General features: G+C 41.3%; 1 protein-coding gene across 4 annotated transcripts in view; it reads left to right on the top strand.

Moving 5' to 3' along the window:
* The window catches only part of SART3 (spliceosome associated factor 3, U4/U6 recycling protein), a 103,680-nt gene extending 82,247 nt beyond the window's left edge, over positions 1 to 21,433 (top strand). For 3 of the 4 annotated variants that reach the window (XM_085880456.1, XM_085880429.1, XM_085880446.1), the window contains 18 exons: positions 3,086 to 3,205; positions 3,303 to 3,487; positions 3,578 to 3,674; positions 3,832 to 3,956; positions 4,682 to 4,837; positions 5,181 to 5,319; positions 6,606 to 6,713; positions 6,888 to 6,959; positions 7,125 to 7,174; positions 7,358 to 7,470; positions 8,795 to 8,907; positions 10,295 to 10,371; positions 14,162 to 14,294; positions 15,580 to 15,726; positions 15,833 to 16,125; positions 20,266 to 20,418; positions 20,687 to 20,838; positions 21,068 to 21,433. In XM_085880456.1, coding sequence (XP_085736582.1) covers positions 3,086 to 3,205; positions 3,303 to 3,487; positions 3,578 to 3,674; positions 3,832 to 3,956; positions 4,682 to 4,837; positions 5,181 to 5,319; positions 6,606 to 6,713; positions 6,888 to 6,959; positions 7,125 to 7,174; positions 7,358 to 7,470; positions 8,795 to 8,907; positions 10,295 to 10,371; positions 14,162 to 14,294; positions 15,580 to 15,726; positions 15,833 to 16,125; positions 20,266 to 20,418; positions 20,687 to 20,838; positions 21,068 to 21,257 — 2,423 coding nt within the window. In that variant the 3' untranslated portion in view covers positions 21,258 to 21,433. The remainder of the gene's footprint in view (positions 1 to 3,085; positions 3,206 to 3,302; positions 3,488 to 3,577; positions 3,675 to 3,831; positions 3,957 to 4,681; positions 4,838 to 5,180; positions 5,320 to 6,605; positions 6,714 to 6,887; positions 6,960 to 7,124; positions 7,175 to 7,357; positions 7,471 to 8,794; positions 8,908 to 10,294; positions 10,372 to 14,161; positions 14,295 to 15,579; positions 15,727 to 15,832; positions 16,126 to 20,265; positions 20,419 to 20,686; positions 20,839 to 21,067) is intronic. The other variant, XM_085880438.1, reaches the window with a different exon arrangement.
* Positions 21,434 to 21,708: the final 275 nt, after the last annotated feature.

Raw genomic sequence — 21,708 nt, 5'->3', positions numbered from 1 at the left:
GGTCAGGCTGGCCCGTGGTGTAGACGCAACAGTCCCTGGATTGGCGTCGGACGAGCTGGCGATGCGCTCGTCAGGGGCAGGAGACACCGTGGTGCTGTCGACCTCCTTGGTGTCGGCGCAAGTCCGCTCACAGCCGCCAAGGAGCCAGTTCTGGCGCCGATTGCGAGCAGGAGAGGGAGGCAGGTCCGCCCGCCGTTCGACCCCGTACTCCGAGCCAGCAGAACCCCAGAGCCAACCGAGATGAGGCACGAGGCACAGCAAGGCCATGAGACTCGATGAATCCAGGATCGAATCAGCGCAACAAAATAGCACGCCCCCAGCACAACAGCCTCCACCAAAACGGTTTTTCTTTACCGATCTTCTTCCTCCCCCCCTTTTTCCCGAACAGAACCTTTTTATCCTCGAGTCCTCGTCACTTCCAATCGAGCCGTTTTATTGGCCCTCCGCCGTCGCCTTCCGCCAATCGTGATCACGGAGCGGAGCCATCCGCAGCACTGTCCTGTGACGTCACGGCAAGCCTCCAGGGAATACTAACAGGGTTTACGCAGACACACTTACCCTATCCCGTCTCCCTGTCTAATTACGTGACAATTATCATTTCCCCCTTTAAGAAATGGACATTTACTAGACAACTTATCACCACTGAATTGCTACTTATTACATCGAGATCCTGGTAAACTCGAACAGCATGGCATACCTAATTAAACATCCTAATTACCCTTTGAATGCATACCCCCCCCCTTAAACGTAACATAACATTTGGATCAATAGCATGTTCCTATTTATAGACGCTTAGCACTGAAAACCCTTTTTCCTATTTTATGAGACAGCCATCTTGAAAAATGGCGGCCATTTTGTTTTTCAATGTGGGTAACGTACTTTTCTGAGAGAATGGGTCCTGGAGCACATGTATACCAAATTTGGAGCTTGTACCATCAACTGAAAGATTCTTGTGGGATACTGACTTAATCTGCCCCACTACGTAGACAGGCTCTGGAAAAGCGGATAGATATCAGTTTTTGTTTTGTGACCAAGTTGCTACTTGAACTTTTGGGCACCAATAGACTGTATATGGTGGACTCTGGGTAAAATGTTCTCCATGAGATATCGGCCCAACATGGCACTATGGGGTGTTGACGTTGACCACAAGGGTCCAAAAAGCTGCTTTTTTGGCATTTTGTCCATTTCCATGGACTCCATGCTCCATGATTACTTATCTTGAAGCTACAAAACTTACGGAACAATTAGATATCAGAACATAGTTTCCACCCAGAAGTATTGTGGTTGCCAATGCTTTATTTGAAAAATGATCACAACTGAAACTTGGTGATTTATCGAAAAATACAATATCCAAGTAATTTCTTGTCGGGTTGAAGTGATCACAGCTTCCTCAATAATGCGCACAGACAGATGGAAATGCACACGGTATCAGAACCCACTGTGATCCTCTTCTGGATGAACTACTGAAGCCGTACATTGATCATTCATGATGGAATAATGACAATCATTAGGCACTTCAGCATTTGAGATTGAGCAATTCCATCGATCCGTCTATTGGGACCATACTCTGTGCAGAGCGTTGGTGCTGCCTCAGCAGTCTCCTTGGCTGTTGGGCACAATCCTGGACAGGTCGCCACTCCAACACAGGATACCAGCATGCTGGCACTCATTTTGCCAACCTCGGAAGGATGACAGGCAGAGTCAACCCCACCTGGTATTAATTCAACAGCCGAGTGGGATTTGAACTCTAAATCCTAAAATCCCAAGCCCACCATCTTCACCATTACGAAAAAATTCCTGGTGAGAAACTAGTGATTGTCATCATTTTGAAAAGATTATATCTTCCTCAGTAATGCAAATTGACAATTGTAATTGCACACTGTGGTAGAAGTGATGTGTCCACGTCATTACTATAATTTAAAGAGGAATAACTAAGACTGTAATTAGACACGACTGCACTGAGATGTCATATTTGCCACGTTTCAAAGTGTTCATAATCTTTGACAATGAAACAAGTCTAAATGCTCACGTCAGTGAAACCCACTACTATCCACCATTGGGTGAAGCACCGAGGTCATAAAATATGAATTAGGACGTTAATAGTATGTGTGTCATTGGACACGCTAATGTCATGGACAAAAATGCATTGTAAATTCATCAAAACGAACATCAGACCATGTACACAGTGTAATGCATTCAGCTTGGACAGTGCAGTAATTGGGCACTGGATCAATCAATTACATCAGATTAAGTGCTGTCCCGCCAAGAACAAATGTCAGTGCAGGAAAGTCTGGAGTTCCGGCATGAACATCGTCCAGAAAGACACTTTGACTACTTGCAGGTGCAGCTAACCACCTCTAGAATCTATCTCGGAGCGGGAACTTCGATCATCCAGACAATGGCGAGATCATCACCATCAGTAGCCCAGTCCATGTCCATGAGGAGAAGTAGGGACATTGAAGTGGCTTCACATTATGAATGGAAATCAGACTACGACGAGGAAATCCAAGACTTCGGGTGTGGAAAAAAAAGTTTACCATTTTGATGTGAATTGGCGAAAGGGGATGAATTATGACTCACCCCTCATCGAGCTGAGGTCCCAGTCCACAGCTCAAATACTGATTAAAGTCGAAAGGCAAAAAACTGTGGAATGTTCAGCAATATATAGGTTGTCACTGTAACCCCCCCTAACCTACAGCAAACAGCTCGGTCTTGGTTTTAAGCCTCACGATTAGTCCACTGCATCCTGGGTCACTGAGAAGAACATGCTTCAGGCGGGCACGAATCATGACCCACTCAGCCGCCACTGCCCTGCCCTTGTTGAATGGAGGAGGAAAAGCCTCCACCGTGTTGCAAAGGCTTTTCCTCTGCCATTGAATAAGGACAGGGTGGTGGCGGATGAGTTTGTGGCAGCAACATTCGTGTAGGGATTGTATCATTTAGAGGACAATGCAATGCATGCACCGTGCAAATTTTATCAGTTATTAACAATATATTGATCGAAATTCCATGCAAAACACGAACCCGAAATGCTGCATTACTTTTAAACATAATAACGAATTGTTCCTCATCTCTGGTCCTGAAGAGCTCTGGTTGCCGTGGCTACGAGACGCCATTGCAGAGCTTGAGGAGATTGAAGAAGAAGAAAAGGGAGAGAGGGAGCAAGTGAAAAAGCTTTTTGACAGAGCTGTGTCTGACTACCTATGTGAGTGTATCCTCCAAACATTCGTTTGTGCTGTTTTGATTCATTCCTTTGTAAATGAAGTGTTTCCTTGAATCTTTGCTTCATACTTCTTTCCCAGCCCCTGATCTGTGGATCGAGTATGTTGGGTTCATGGTGTCCGGTCTCGGAGATCCAGGAGGGCTGGCTGTTGCACGGGCGGTGTGCGACAGAGCTTTAACTGCACTCAGCTTGCACCCTCCAGCGGGGAAGTCTGTTTGGGATGCATGCCGGGAGCTCGAACAAGCACTGCTATCCACGCTTGAGGTTATGATCCCATCCCTCATATGAAGCACCCACAGTACAATCGCAAAACATTAAATACTGCAGAACATCTCAATACATCTCTTACTGCAGGGGACTTGTGGACACCCGGAGAGCCACAAAGCGGTGAGGGAACAGAGGGAGAGGGTCGACTCTTTGTATCGCAGACAGCTGGGCTTGCCTCTTCAAAGTATGCTTTTTTCGTTTGCTTATTGCTGCCCGTTTGAATGACTGAAACACTTTGCCATGATTCATTAGGACACACCTTGGTGAGGATGGTGGAACTTGTGTTTTACCTGCATACCTCTCTTCCAATACTGCTCATTATTTCGATGCCTTGTATGCAGACATGGATTCGACATTGGCCGAATACGAGTCTTGGCTTGGACATCCGGTAGACCCGGATGTTCGAAAAGCGTACGACAGAGCGTGGAAAGAGCTGCAAGAATTTCAGCCTTTTGAGGAGGCTTTGGTGAAGCACTAACAATGACATATATGTCAAAAGGAATGTTTCCTGAATTACATTTGTCAGGCTGTCCCAACTCATATCTTTCAACACAACTGATCCCATTTAAAGTTTATAATGCAATTTTTTTCTTCTTCTTTATTCTTCAAAAAAGTAGCTTAAGGCAATTCGATAAACGCTGTATAAACTTTTCGCCTTTTTGATAAAATCTTTATGTATTCCCACCTAACATGAGGGATGAAATCAGGATGTTGATTGAGGCATGCTAACCGACATGAGAAGTAAGGAGAAGTTGGCGTTTCTAGTGTTCACCCTTGGAACAAACTAATGCCTGAAACATCGACCTAATTTGCTCCGATTAAGGGTTAATTCCTGAAACGTCGGCTCCTCGTTTATACCTCAAGCGTCCTGTTGAGTTAATCTGATGTTCCACCTTTCCGCTTCTTCGGTGGGGTTTGTTCTTAAAATTGTGGTTTCAAAGGGTTGAAGTTCTCTTTGTGTGGCCAAGCATAACTAAATTGTTTGTTGATTGAAATCCTCCTGGAATGATGATTAGTTTTTAATCTATGGATAACAAGTTTCTTGAAGGTGTTCCACAATATCCAATGTGCATATTCAATTTCCACATTCCTGATGTTTTCTCTCGATTATTTTTTCGTTTATCTAATTGCTCAATCAAACCCTTAGCCATAACCCCCCCCACCCTTCCCTTTCTCCCTCCCCACTTCCAGCTCTCCACCACCTCATCCAAACTGACTGAATGGCAAGCTTACTTGGCATTCCTTCATGATCGCAATGACCCAGCCAGAATCATCACAACATATGAACGTGCCCTGGTTGACAACTGTCTGAACTATGACCTTTGGATACAGTACACCGAATGGCTGGTAAAGAGACAAGTGGGATGGTGTTGTGATTACAGCGCTGTTCGTAAAGAGTCAGTGTATGTATTCCGTTTGATTTGAAGGTCCTTGGTCATCTTCAACACTACATCGCACAAAATCGTGATGTGCACCAGTCCCCCCCCACCAGTCCCCCCCCCACCAGTCCCCCCACCAGTCCCCCCCCACCAGTCCCCCCCCACCAGTCCCCCCCACCAGTCCCCCCCCACCAGTCCCCCCCCCACCAGTCCCCCCCCCCTTCTCCTTGACCCACAACTTCAAACATTTCCCTTTGGTCCACTCTTATAAAACACAATTCTCAAGGAATGGTCTCTGATACTTTATTCAGGATGGTTGTCTGCAGACAGGAGAACAGGTTATATCAGCTCATCATCGTGCCACTCGAAACTGTCCGTGGGTGTCTGCACTTTGGCAGGGCTGTCTTCGTGCACATGAGAGGGGACGTACAGACTTAGACACTATGAAAGGTAGGCAAAGAGCAAAGTTAAAACCAAATGGGGGCACTGTTGTGATTGCCAAAGCTAATTTCAACAACAGTTCATGGACATTTTATTACATCTTTACATTTGGTGCAGGCAAACATTATTACATGACAGGCAAACAGATTGTCTGATATTTCATTAATCTAGGATATCAATCCAGACAATGATTTGATTTCTGTAATGATATTTAATGTAATTACATTTGATGATGCCAGACTAATGTGCAGATATTCATAAATGAGGTACATTGTAAGTAGAGAAATTAAAGAAAGCTCTAATAGTGACAGGTATGTCTGACAGCTCTAACTATGGTAGGCATGCCTGAGTGGGCCAGTGTCATGGCAGGCATGCCAGAGCGCCCCGGTGGCATGGCTGGCACGCCCGGGCAGCACGGCTGTTCTTCACGGTTGACATGCCCGAGCGGCTGTAATATTTATTGCGAAAGATGACTTTATACTATGTAGTAATACGTCTATCTCCTGTATCGTTTCAAAATTGTAATTATTTATTCAGTGAGGCTTAGTCTACGTTTTATTTCATACAGCAGAGACTTTATTGAGGGATCGCAAGGAATTGTAGGTTTCCACTGAATCTGTACAGTATATAGTTTGTTCCTGCACAGCCACATGCTATGCACCATAGATTAGTAATTTACCTGTATGTTTCCACCAAATCTGCAGCCATTCTCCTTTTAAACATGTCTTTGCTTTTGTACATCAACTGTGAAAATGATTCCAGTACATCGCTGATATCTTCAAAAGTGGACGTTTCCATACGTTAGTTTGGAGGACGATCAAATTGTTTCTAAAATCGCTCCTCTGTCGGTTGTTTGAGGTTGAAGTTTGGTGGTTTGTACATAGCACAGTCACAGAGGCACTGGACTTGCTTCATCTGCTATTATAGCTCATTATTCATATTTATACACAACATATAAGAATGGGGCATGGTAGCTAAGATTTTATTTCATTCATTCATGTCGCTCACATATGCATTTGAGAAAATAATAATTTAAGGTCTTACCATGATTTGTAGGGACAAATGTAATCATTGAATCCCTCTGCCTTTTAAACTATTTATCTCTCTTTCTCTCTCTCTCTCTTATTTTTTTTTCTTGCTGGTGCTGTTATTTATTGGCAAGGAAGTTACAATTAAGGTTGTTGATGGAAATAATTCACATGAAAGTAATTGACACTGTAAGGAATTTAATGAAGCAACTAGTGATGGAAGCAATATAATGAGCCGAGAATGAACCGTGTCTGTGAATGGTGCAGATGTGTTTTCTCGTGCACTGGAAGTCGGGTTTGTTCAGCCTGAAGAACACATTGCATTGTGGGAAACATTCTTGGACTTCCTCAGAAGGAGGACAACTTTTCCCAATGGTCAGACTTGTGCAGATCCACACGTGTTGCCATTCTCAGTTATACTTTGTATCAATCCCTCGACCAAGTTTCTGTGCCCAATCCTGTTTGCATTTGGTATACCTCATTAAGTAATTGAAGACACTGCTTACAACGTATCTTTATTTCGCTATGTATACTCATTGAATGGTACAGGGAGTAAAGAGTTGGAAGAATTAAGAGAGTGGTACACAAAGGCAGTGCAGGCCTTGTGTCAAACAGGATCAGGTAAAACATTTCCTGAAACCGACATTTTGCTCTTCTTTTATTCATCACCAACACATCATTCATTGCTCACCTATGCTGTACGTCCTTGATGCTTTTGTTACATTCTGCCATATTTTGTAATGCCCCAGTGACATCCTTGTCTTACCTTCTCGCACCTTGCACCAGGACTCCCTAATCCTGCCATTCCTTTACTTAAACACTGGGCAAGGATTGAGGTACTCTCTCTTTCTTTCTCTCTCTTTCTTTCTCTCTCTTTCTTTCTTTCTCTCTCCTTCTTTCTCTCTCTCTCTCTCTCCCTCCCTTTCATAATAGGGCAGTGAGTAAAAACGTATATCTTGGTAAAAATTATATTATAATTTGAAATATCTAATTGACTTGGTACAATGCGCCCCACTTAGGCACACCTTTGTGGAAACCTGTCAAAGGCACGGGAATTATGGGAAGAAGTGCTCAAGGACAACACGGCACGGGCAGACTCGTCATCGTGGCTTGAATTTTATCAACTTGAGAGGCACTGTACTTGCTTCATCTGCTATTATAGCTCATTATTAAAATATATACACAACATCTAAGAATGGGACATGGTAGCAAAGATTTGATTTCATTCATTCATGTGCACTATGTAGCTGTTAGTTGCAACATTGCTCTGAGTGCAGTTGTTCCACTGATACAGTGCCCCTTTAGGTTAAAGCAAGAATATGTCACTTGTTCAGGGGCCAACGATAACTTGTCTACTTTGAAACACAGTGGGATCTTTTACATCTGCCAAACAATGCCAGCAAATGGGACTCCCAGTTTAAGGTCCATCCGAGGCACGGCGCACTCATTTATGCAACACTCTGCTTGGGAATCACCTATCTGAGATTTTATAGTTGTGTCAGTAATCGAACGAGAGACCGGACAGCTCGAAGGCAAGTTCGTTATTTCGGCACCATCCTGTTGGACAAAAAATTGATGATGAGATGTGATACTGGGAAAGACAAAAAATATTCGCTTACAATGTAATCGTTCTTTAACCTGAAATTACTCATTGCACAGATGCTGTTTGTTCATTGATTCCATCGACAGCTCTGGTATGGCTAAGTCCAATATGATGTGTTATCGCATTCTGGGAAATGGTTTTAACAATGAGTCGTTCAAAGGCGACTACTACTCTTTCACTTCTTCATTGTTATTCTGAAAAAAAAGTATGCTCTTCTTTACACAATGCCATCGTACAATGTAGCAATTGTAAGTGATTATTAAGATACACTTCTTGTCACACTTCCACAAATAAGGCCAAAATAAAAAAAACTTGTTGGGTTTCCAGGAATAAACATGTTCCTCAATGAATGGGGTAGGTAGGTCGGGATTATTTTTTTTTTTAATGTGTTTAAATGTAAGATACGTATCAACAGTGGTGCACAGCTGATGAGAGTGATAACCATACCAGCAACCATCTAACAGCACCATAGTCCATAGACTTGTGCAAGATCGATTGTGCAGCTGTGTAATTAACCGTTGTAATAATACGAGCTTTGCGAAGATGAACATAGTCAATCGTGCAGAAGGTTTATACAAAGGGAAATAGACATACAGTACTTACACTTTATTTTACCCTTTGACAATTTATTTTTACACCCACAAGAATGTTTATAGATATTCAACATGTCTTGTTTTCAGAATCACATCGGCATTGTCTTACATGGCGTGTGTGGTACTACAGATTAAAGCAATGATGTAGATTTATCGTAGTGTGTTGCAGAAGTTCAAATGTAAAGGTGCGCAGATTCTGTAGATGTCTACACCATGGTTTACATTTACATTGACCAACTGTTATTTATGTTTGGGTGCAGGGAGTGTGGTTCTTTGGAAGGGTGCAGGCGAGTTTTACACAGGGGAGTTCAGAGTACAACCGTAAACACCCATCTTGTGTGCAACCAGCTTCTTCTCTTCGAACGAGAGCATGGTCAGTGCAAACAGCTCCTGAGACCTCTGCTGAATCGCTCCCCTTCATCCCAAACCACTCCCTCACACTCGACGGCTTAAAGATAAACATGCGACACCCCAACAAAAGTAACCTAGAGAGTTCATAGAACACCTTACCCCATACAGTCTTGAGAAAAAGGACATGGGAAGGGTCTTTTCAAGTCTTGAAACTAGAGAGTTCATAGAACACCTTACCCCATGCAGTCTTGAGAAAAGGACATGGGAAGGGCCTTTTCAACTCTTGCTTTGCGTTTTCCAAGCAAGAGCTGTCATTTTTATATGAATCTTGCTCTTGCTCTGCTCTTAGAGCACGCGGAAATTTTTTATTGGTTGAGACGTCGTAAAGTTTTGCCGAGGACTGCTGAATTGAAAGCTTTTGGAAATGCCAACAAGGTGATTTGTGTTCTGCAGTGTTCAAATATATAATTTAACTGAAATAAAATGAAAGCTTTAAACACTGTAGAAAAAACTAAAACATTTATTCGGAAGTTTGCTGTCACTGATGCAGCATCTTTTTCCACCACCTTATTTAATATGTTACATTAGTTTCTCGTGCCTCTTTTGTGTGTCTTTTACGATGTCCCCAAAAGCAGTAAGTTTCCTCTTTGGAAAAATTTTCAATTTTGTTTGACTGCCAGACAGGCAGACATTCTGAAGTAATTGCTTTACTCCTCTGTGCGCATGTGGGGTCGGGACAGGATTCAGTACAATTTGACAAATTCACAGCCAACATACTGCTAAGCTGCAGATACGTGTTCTGATTGGTGTTCTACGGTGTTCATACTAGAATAGCATTCAGTAGAGCGCATACCTCCACCAGGCTGAACAGTTTACATTTTGTATCCCACTGATAGGACAGAATCTCAATTTGATGGGGATGAGCCCATCAGGCATGTTCCTGGGGGATGGCCAGACGGAGGCCCCTGGAGTACCAGCAGAGAGTGGACGCAGCGGCGCGCTGCTCCAGTGCATACTCCAATACCTGACCTAATAGGTCAGATCTGCTGACCCAAAACAAAATCTAATTGGCTTGTTCTTGTCATCTCACCAACCTGTCCACAACGTTTTTAAATATCATGCTATATATCGGTTTTGGCCCAATCTCTTGATGAAGAATCACTCCGAAAATAAAAAAAAGAATTCTAGTATCTGGATATGGATCCAGATCTTCACCAAAATCTAATCAATTCATCCTTTTTCCACACACCCAACATGCCACCAAATTTTGTCCGAATCTGTCCATACCTTTTTGAGATATCCTCCTTGCACAGACTGACACAGTGTAGTATTCTCATCATTCGTACATCCCTGATACCTTTTAATGTAACCTGCTCTCTCTGTATGGTGTGACTACCTTCCACCCCTAGGTTCGCTCGTCCAATGGGATGTTGCAAGGGAGCGCGTCCAAGCTCGTCTCAGACGAATCGGAGAACAGTACCAAAAGGTTGGGGCTCGTACATATTGTACCACGACAAATATTGCACAAACACAGTAGTGGGTACATTTGCCTCCCAATACAGGACTTTGGAAATGACATATTTCTGCTGCAATTGCTCGGTGTGCTTGCACAGAAACCCCTGGTAACAAAGTAAATCAGGGTGGCCTGGGCATCTTTCATGCCTTCCAGATAAGAATTTTGGAAAGTAACGACTAAAAAACTTTTAAAGAAGCCCGGAAGTACTTGTAAGCGTACCTGCGAGAAAGGACTGTGCCTCTGCACAATGAAGCAGTTGGAGAACTTCCTGATCAACTTGTCCAAGGAGTTGATATGTTGCAGTTCGGATTGCAAATACCCGCTGACAATGTGTGCCCTTGAAAGGCCAAAGATGGTGCGTTCAAACCAATCCTTCATGTAGTAATGAAATCCGATGGGAAGCGCATATCTGGGGCTTGTCAATGCACAGGGTAAGTTTAAGATGATATTTACCTCTATTCATGTTTGGGAGGAGGAAGGGAGATGGAGTGGGGGTTGCATGGGCTGTCACTGCCTTTGTAAATACAGTGCCTATAGAAAGTGTACACCCCATTTAAAAATTTTAATCTTTTGGTGCCTCATAGCCTAGAATTAAATTTGATTAAATCAGGCTCTTCCATCTTTACACATCGTAACCCACAACTTCCAAGTGAAAAACAGATTCTACAAATTTCAGAAAATTTATTAAAAGTACAAAACTAGAATATCTTGGTTGGATAAATTTCCACCCCACTTATAATAGCAATTGTAAATTGGCTCAGGTGTGACCATTCACCTTCAAAATCACACATCAAGTTAATTGGCTTCCACCTGTGTTAAATTGTAGTGATTCTGATTATTTCAGAATAAAATCAGCTGTTCCTGTATGTTTCCTCTCCTGGGTAGTGCATTTCACAGTAAAGACTCAATCTAGAGTACCAAGGAGCTTTCAAAAGACCTCTGAGATAAGTTGCGGAAAGGCACAGACCAGGGGATGGGGATAAAACTTATTTGCATTTTGAAAGGGGGTGTAGACTTTCTGTAGGTACTGTATATATTATTTGTTTGGTTCTGGGGCTGTGATGTAATCATATTTGGATGTAAAACGTATATTTATGGCTCCACCCATGTTTTGCCTCATGCATATTCATGTTTTGTTTCATGCATATTTATGCTCCGTCCATGTGTCGCGTCATCACTGCAAGCGGGGAGACTGTGTTGCCCTGTCTGGCAGGACATGTGCATGTATCTGTTGGAAATGGCACCATTTTTACCGACGCATTTGGAGTGTTTGAAATAAAAAAGAAGCGATTCGTTTTTACCTCTGCAAGTGTTGGTTAAAGTGCCTGGAGCATTCTTATTCAAGAATTGGGACATGTCGGCCGTTCTAGGATCGAGTAATTATACTCGGATTTTTGCATCTCTTGGTGAAGTGTGTGTGTGTGTGTGTGTGTGTGTGTGTGTGTGTGTGTGTGTGTGTGTGTGTGTGTGTGTGTGTGTGTGTGTGTGTGTGTGTGTGTGTGTGTGTGTGTGTGTTAGTGCTATAACCATGGCCACTGCTAGCTAATTGTATTAAAAGAAAATGGTACATGGGACGAATCCGATCCTCTCATCCATGGAGATTTCTCATGTTTCTCCATTTCCGTGAGTCCAGTTTGCATTCAGGAACAGGACAATTATGGTTAACCATCTTGAAATGGCCAGTCTTTCATTTAAATGCTGAAAATTATGTTTAAAAGACTATTTGAATAAGATTTTATACTGGCAATGATCCAAACTGAGTCAGAGTAAACACACACACACACTCATACAACACATTCACAAACACACACTCATAGAAACACTCATACAACACACTCACAAACACACACTCATAGAAACACTCATACAACACACTCACAAACACACACTCATAGAAACACTCATACAACACACTCACAAACACACACACACTCATAGAAACACACATTCATGGAAACACTCATACAACACACTCACAAACACACACTCATAGAAACACTCACAAACACACGCACTCATAGAAACACTCACAAACACACACTCATGCAAACACACACTCATGCAAACACACACTCATGCAAACACACACTCATGCAAACACACACACACACACACACACACACACACACACACACACACACACACACACTCGCACAAACACACACACTCATACAAACACTCACAAACACACACACACACACACACTCAGACAAACACACACAAACACACACACTCATACAAACACACACAAACACACGCACTCATACAAGCACTCACAAACACACACACACACACACACTCATACAAACACTCACGAACACACACGCACTCATACAAACACACGCACTCATACAAACACTCACAAACACACGCACTCATACAAACACTCACAAACACACGCACTCATACAAACACTCACAAACATACACACTCATACAAACACTCACAAACACACTCATACAAACACTACTCACACACACACACACACACACACTCATACAAACACTACTCACACACACATGCTCATACAAACACTCACAAACACACACACTCATACAAGCACTCACAAACACACACTCATACAAACACACACGCTGATACAAACACTACTCACACATACACACACTCTCATGCAAACACTCACAAATACACACACACTCATACAAACACTCACAAACACACACACTCATACAAACACACACGCACTCATACAAATACTCACAAACACACACACTCATACAAATACTCACAAACACACACACTCATACAAATACTCACAAACACACACACTCATACAAATACTCACAAACACACACGCACTCATACAAATACTCACAAACACACACACTCATACAAATACTCACAAACACACACACTCATACAAATACTCACAAACACACACACTCATACAAATACTCACAAACACACACACTCATACAAATACTCACAAACACACACACTCATACAAACACTCACAAACACACACACTCATACAAACACTCACAAACACACACGCACTCATACAAATACTCACAGACACACACGCACTCATACAAATACACACAAACACACACACTCATACAAATACTCACAAACACACACACTCATACAAAAACTCACACACACACACACTCATACAAACACGCTCTATCACATACGCACACATACAAATACTCACAAACACACACTCATACAAACACTCACAAACACACACACACGCTCATACAAACACTACTCACACACGCTCATACAAACACTACTCACACGCATTCTTACAAACACTCACAAACACACACACTCATACAAACACTCACAAACACACTCATACAAACACTACTCACACACACACACACACTCATACAAACTCTACTCACTCACACACACTCATACAAACACTACTCACACACGCTCATACAAACACTCACAAACACACACACACTCATACAAGCACTCACAAACACACACGCTCATACAAACACTACTCACACGCATTCATACAAACACTCACAAACACGCACTCATACAAACACTCACAAACACACACACACAAAAACATACACACACTTCCCCGACCGCATGGATCATCAGCTGGGCACTGTTCTTCCTCGAGGTTTCGAACACACAAACACGGCCTCGTTTAGCATTCATGCGTCATTTCAAAAGTCCCATAGTGATGAGTCTTCCCAGCTCTTCCTCCTTTTTTACATTCTGCCTCGCTTCATTTGTCTTTATTATTTATCTCTGATTATTTTATTTTCAGGAGGAAGAGAGAATGAGGCAGAAGAAGGAGCTGCAGATGGAGCGTGAGAGGGAGAAAACGATTAGGGATAAAGCAAAGAAATCTGAACAGAGATCTGCACGTAAGAGAGGGGGAGAGCAAGGAGAAGGATCAGGTGAGACAGATCTATAGAAATAATTAAGAACAACAAGCCCTTGGGGACATTTTTTATGCTTCAGTCTCAAACACGCATTTATGCTTTAAGGCATCCTCAGGAAGATGAAACAAGACGGGAGAGGGAGGGGGAAGAGGGAGAGATTTATTTTATAAAAATCGAATTGTAATTTTGCTCATATTCACGTGAAGGTGCTTTAATCGTGGATTTGGATTCTTACCTTCCTTATGTAAGCAATTCTCTGGATTCTCAACCTCCTTATGTAACTCGTGCATGGTGTGCATTTAAAACCTGCACATGCCAAAGGGCAAACCTTGACTTGTAGTGACGCACGAGACATTTATTGTGTATAGCTTAATGTGCTGAATGCATCTGTCACCGGCCAGGAAATATATTGTCAAAAATTACCATTTTAATAAAGACGAAAGCCAAAACCCTCTGAGCCCCGAAACAATTATTTCCAATGCACCGAGATGTGCATACATCTTTTTGACAATGCCACCTCTAACTTTTTTTGATGGTGTGTGTGTTCGTTTTGTGAAATCATACTTTCTTCCAGGCATTTGTTTTTTATTTATTTATATTTACAATAGTGTGTATATATATATATATATATATATATATATATATATATATATATATATATATATATATATATATATATATATGTATATATATATATGTATATATATATATATATGTATATATATATATATATATATATATATATATATATATATATATATATATATATATATATATGTATATATGTATATATATATATATATATATATATATATATATATATATATATATGTATATATATATATGTATATATATATATGTATATATATATATATATATATATATATATATATATGTATATATATATATATATGTCATGACTGAAAATGTCACAACGCTCGGCTTGTAAATAGAAGTTAATCAACATGTTTCAAAATGAAAGTGTTCTTCCACAACTTACAAGCAAGCACTGCTCTGAAGGCGTTAATGAAATTTTATTAACCTCCAATTGACTAATGCATGATTTGTTATTTCTGAAGGTTGAAGTAAATAAATAAATCACTCCTTTATATCTGATGTTGAAGCAAAGTTCGGATCACATTACTTGTACCCATCATGGCTGCAAGTTTACAAATTTGGTGAAATTATTTGGTGCCATAAACCCGGTTGGATTTTCTTATCACGAGGGATGCTGTTTTGTCATTTAGCAGATGATCATGGTGCTAATATGTTTGTCGTTATCAATTTCTTCCATCCTCAGCTCCAACAAAGAAACAGCGTGGTGTTTATGGAGCAGCACTCCCTGAAGAGGTGCCCTCTCATAGTCCGGGAGAGGTGAAGAAGTTTAATGAAGGGGAAAACAGGATGGACACAGCAGTGGAAAAGGGGGTTGTAGATAGTAATAGTGGTGAGAATATCTTTATTTATTTATTTATTTTCTCTATCCCCCTCCCCCCCCTAATTGATCTCAGCCCATTTCTGGCATGTGCTTTGTTTTTTTTCCTCTTTCCCAGCCTCTCGGACTGTCTTTGTGTCCAACCTGAGTCTGAACCTCTCTGACCCAGTTCAACAGCTGCACTCTGCTCTTGGCCCTTTTGGGTCGATTACTGGTATAAAACTTGGAGGAAAAGAGGACAAGAGTGCTGGAGAGAGCAGTAACCATGGGAGGCAGTTCAGAGGGTTTGCTTATGTGATGTTCCATGATGAAGAGAGTGTTAAGGAGGTCCTTAAGCATGACCGCATGCCTCTGGATGGTCGGCCCATGTTCCTTTCACGATGCCGGCCACCTGGGGAGAAAAGGGAAAGGGTGAGTTGAATGTGTAAGGCTGTGTAAGCAATCTATCTTCAAATGACCACTTTTCTGAATTATGATTTATCAAACTGGAACTTGGTGTTTAACTTATCCTCCTGGCTAGGAGGATATATTACACGCTACAAAGCAAGATATTCTCACTTTGTTTGCTTGATATTGAACCATTGTTTTTTGGAGGTGTAATCTCTCGGGATAACTTTGCATTAGGACATCACCTGCAATCAGGTCGAGCTGATACATTCAGGTTGTCCTGCTGTTTTTGTTCTCCACATAGCAGCCCCCGAGAGATTGCATTATTGTTATACGTGGAGTTCATTTAATCTTGCTCGATTATCACTTATCAGTACTGTGGCCAGATGTTAATGAGAAAGCTCCATGTTCCACAGCTAGAACTTGGGGAAAATACATTCAAAGTTTCCAGGACCTTGGAGATTGGCACCATTTAATGAAGGAGGTTTTCCAAGCAATAAACTTTTAATTTGGCTTCCAGCAAGTGTCACAGTTCCTGTCAGGGGCAACCAGGATTTGTATCTTATCTTCATTCTGTGTTTCAAAATGTGATGGCAGCTCTCAGGGTTCTAAATCGCTCCATTTTCCTGTACATGAGTGGAAGTGAAGACTCCATCCATCCATCCATCCATCCATCCATCCATCGGGACCATACTTTGCACAGAGTGTCGGGACTCATCAGGATGGCAGACCACACAATTGTTTATTTATGACATCATCAATATATATATATATATATATATATATATATTATATATATATATATATATATATATATATATATATATATATATATTATATATATATATATATATTATATATATATATATAAACATTACCATCGGGACCATACCGACGTTGGACACTCGAATGGCTCAATCATCCCAGCAAACTGGTACTCATTTTGCCAATCTCAGATGGATGACAGGCTGAGCCACCCCTACCTGGTATTAATTCAACGGAAAATAGGGATTTGAACTCAGGAACCTCGGATCTCAAGCCTGCCACCTTAAAGGCCCCGTCACACCTTGACGTTTTAGCCAGCGTATGGCAAGGTATCAAAATGGATGTAAAACGCTGGCGTACGCTGAACTATAGATGTTTTTTTCCAGTTTTGGACGTATTCATAACGAGTTGGACGTATGCATAACGTATTAGTAATGTACATAGAACGTTTTGATAACATATAGATAACTTATATCAACGAATGCTGAGCGTGTTGTCGGCGTTCACAACCTATGCCCAACGATAGTCTAACTTATGCATAGCGCGGCAGCCTATCGCCGACGATCACGTGGTGTAGCCTATTGAAAGGCTGCGGCTCGACGATTCAAATCATAACCGCACTAGACATCGAAGTGTCAAGCCGCTGTCACACCTTGACGTTTTAGCCAGCGTATGCCGACGTATGAAAAATTTGCCGAATACGCTGGCACACGTCAAATACGTTATGGGTAAGTTTTGTATATGTTAAGAGCACGCTGGCATAGGTCGTAGTACGTCGACAAATTTTCAGCATGTTGAAATTTTTTTGACGTATGCCAGCGTATGACGCACACGTTCTGCATACGCTGGCCATAAGTTGAAGGCATGTTACGCGATCGTTGACACACGTCGACACACGTTACTTGTAAGTTGCTCATAAGTCGAAACACGTCGAGGTAATGTTTAGCGTACCCAAAACTTATTTCTAACCTATGAGTAACGTGCTTTGAATCGATGAGTAATGTGCTTTGAACCTATGTGTTACGTATCTCCAACGCATATTGATGTATGTAGATTTATTTGACGTCTTCCGGACGACCACAGAACTTACTGACTAGCTTACAGCTACCGTATAATGGCGTATTGGCAGTGTTTAGGGGAATTGGTATATAAAAATGGGGTTCACACAAGAGGAACCCGTCAGTGTTCCAGACTCCATGGTTTTTATTTTTATTTTTCTTCGGCATGACGGTGATGTTGACACTTCAATTTCTCGTGCAGTTATGATTTAAATCGTTGAGCAGCAGCCTATTAATTATATTATATTATAACCGCACTAGAAATCGAAGTGTCAACATCACCGTCATACCGAAGAAAAAAACAAAAAACCAGGGAGTCTGGAACACTGACGCTAAACATTACCTCGACGTGTTTCGACTTATGAGTAACTCACAAGTAACGTGTGTCGATGTGTGTCAACGATCGAGTAACGTGCCTACAACACGTTACTCATAGGTTAGAAACAAGTTTCGGGTATGCTAAACATTACCTCGACGTGTTTCGATTTATGAGTAACTTACAAGTAACGTGTGTCGATGTGTGTCAACGATCGCATAGCATGCCTACAACTTATGGCCAGCGTATGCGGAACGTGTGAGTCATACGCTGGCATACGTTGAAAAATTTCAAGCTTGTTAAAATTTGTCGACGAGCTCGGCATACTACGACATATACAAAACTTACCCATAACGTATTCGACATGTGCCAGCGTTTTAGACAAATTTTTCATACGTCGGCATACACTAGCTAAATCGTCAGGGTGTGACAGGGTCTTAACCATTAGGCCAACATCAGGCATTAAGTGAAGACTCATTGCCTCCAAAAATTTCCTATTGAAGATTGATTGCTCATGTTAATATATATATATATATATATATATATATATATATATATATATATATATATATATATATATATATATATCATGATGTCATTAATAAACAATTGTGTGGTATGCCATCCTGATGAGTCCAAATAAGGGTGAAACCTGGTCAGCGGCACCGCTTTTTTTTTGTTTTTACATTTGACCTTTTAACTCTGTCTTTTTTTTAATCGCTGGCACCATGGCCAAATCGCAAATTCCTGCCCTAACTTTGACTACTGGGAAGGCAATGGCAAACCACCCACTATAACCCTTGCCAAGAAACTGCTTCGGCAGTGCCGACACTCTTCAACAGAGTATGGTACATCAGAACATATATATATATATATATATATATATATATATATATATATATATATATATATATATATATATATATATATATATATATATATTCTTATCGGTCAGAAAAGAAAACAACCATTAATTAGTCTGATTTTCCCCTACCCCACCTCCACAGTGGCGGAGTCCTGCAGAGGAGGAATTCTGCTGGTCATAAATAAGTTTTCTTTTCTGACTTTTATTAATGTTTTTTATCTCCCGCCGCATGGCGGAAGGGGGGTATTGTTGTCACCCAGGTCGTCCGGCTGTCCAGGCGTCAACATTTATAGCTGTGAGTGCGATAACTCATAAACTGTTCGCCATATCGATTTGAAATTTGGGTCACACATGTACCACCTGGAAAGGAAGAACCCTATTGATTTTGGGTGTGGCCGGATCCAAGATTGCCGACTGGGGTGGCAATCTTGAAAAACATGTTTTTTGTAATAAATGGAAAACCGCTTATCTGATTTCAATTATTTTTGGTTACTACGTTCCTCACCCCCCTGGGGAACTTTTTTGAGATGATGACCAAATGGTGTCTTGTTTCCAATTCACTTCCCTCATTATCTGGAATATGTATGACCTTTTTCATTCAATGGTGGGGGATTCCCCATCTCTGATGGTATATTTATACAAGTGGAACATCTCCACTACGTCAGCAATCATGCTTTTAACAGGGTGGCATGAGATAATAGCACCTGACAAACCCTTGGCAAGCAAATGACTGTTTACGGAAGATCAAACGTATCCTTTTAATAAGGACTGTGAGCCGTGTTTTGAAAAGTGGCATGATTATTCTCGGAAATGCTAATTTCAAAACAAAACTATAAAGATCACTGAATTGCAAATCTCCGAGTCGCAAATAATGCTTGAAGCAGATCGATGGAAAGTTTTTACGCAGTTCAATATCCATTTTGAATACTGTATATGATTTTTTTTTTTTTGAATGACATATTTTACTTGTAAAGTTTTTCTTTTTTTCCCCTTTTGTTCACATATTTGTGTTTGCAGTACGATGATTTTCACAGCCATTTGATGTTTCTTTGAAATGTAGATTCCATGATGTTTGTTCCAGTTCAACTGTACATGGCTTCACAATATTTGGCCCTCGCTTTGATGTAGTCCATTAATCAGTGCTGTCCTATGTGCTGCAGTCATTCAAGTATAATTTGGGGATGGAGCCAGACAAAGTATTCATATCTGGGCTGCCTTTTTCGCTCACTGAGTCTGAGTTACACAAACTCTGTACCAAACACAGTGAGGTCTCCAAGACCAGGATTGTCACAAACCGGGCTGGAAAATCAAAGGTAATAACAGTTCTTTCACCCTCATCAGATTCCTTTTTCCCCATGGCCCCTGACCCCTCAAATGTGGTCTCGTCCTCCCATTTCCCACCTCTCATTATGCTGCCTCCCACCCTTCTTCCCCCCCCTCCCCGCAAATGGTCTTTCCCCCGCAAATGGTCTTTCAAAACATCCCCCGCAAATGGTCTTTCTTCTCGGCCTTGTCTGTTCGTCTTTTGTATTTCTGCTTTAACACAATTGTACCATCAGATTCCCTTCATGTACACCACAGGGTTTGGCATATGTAGAGCTAGCAACTGCAGCCGATGCCTCTCGACTCGTATTGGCCTTGAATGATCAGGAAGTTGGAGGGCGGCACATCTCTGTCGCAATCAGCCAGCCGCCAGCTCGTCGGCCCAAACAATCTGCTCCACTAATAGCTCCGTAAGCTCGAAAGCAACTTATCATTATCATGCAATGCCGTACATGCATATTGCTCAGCACAATTTTATTATCAATCTGCCGTTCTGTCACACCATTCAGTCCTGGCAGTTTAAACTAAATGATGAGATTTGACTCTGGCTCTTACTTGTGACTATCCTTGAAATTATACAGCTTGTTCAAAGGAAACATCAGAAAGTACTATAGTTGTTTGTCTCTGTCTTTCTCACAGGCGTGGCCGTGCTAGAACCCAGCTCGCTCTCATTCCCCGCTCCCTCCACCGTCAAGTCGGGGAGAAAGTGGAACAGAAAAAGACCCCAAATTCAGAGCCAGCTTCTTCCAGCCAGGTGGAAGGAAATACGAATGAGAAACCAAAAGGTTTAACAAATGCAGACTTCTCTCGAATGCTACTCAAGAAGTGATTAATTTCTGATAAATAGGGGATGGAGATCCCTAATCTGGACTGGGGTTATGGTTCAAAACCAGTAGAAGTTTATTGTGAATGATAAAAAAAAATTATCATGTCATTGCTTATTCATTCACTTGAACTGTTTTTGCTGGTTCTTGTTTCTAAATAAACATTTGTACTTTATCGTCATCTGCACTTCAGCTTTTGTTCAAACGCTCGAAATATGGACAATATTTGCGATCGGCTTCTGACTTTGAAAAGGTTTCTGTTTTTGCATTGATTGAAGTTAAAAAAATTCATTTGTTTGAAAAACAACTCATGTGGGCAGGAATGCAAAGAATACATTCAAATAGTTCTCTAATAGAACTTTTTAAAAAAAACAATTGAAATCTTTGGTTTATCACTTAATTTATACAAACTATTTGTCATGTTCAATAGCATCTTCATTTGTACATGTTTTGCCA

The sequence above is a fragment of the Eptatretus burgeri genome, chromosome 1, assembly GCF_056783735.1.
Source record: "Eptatretus burgeri isolate ZD-2024b chromosome 1, Ebu_testis_v1, whole genome shotgun sequence".
NCBI lineage: Eukaryota > Metazoa > Chordata > Myxini > Myxiniformes > Myxinidae > Eptatretus > Eptatretus burgeri.
Note: the sequence above shows the minus strand (reverse complement) of the source record. Positions and strands in the feature narration are given on the sequence as shown.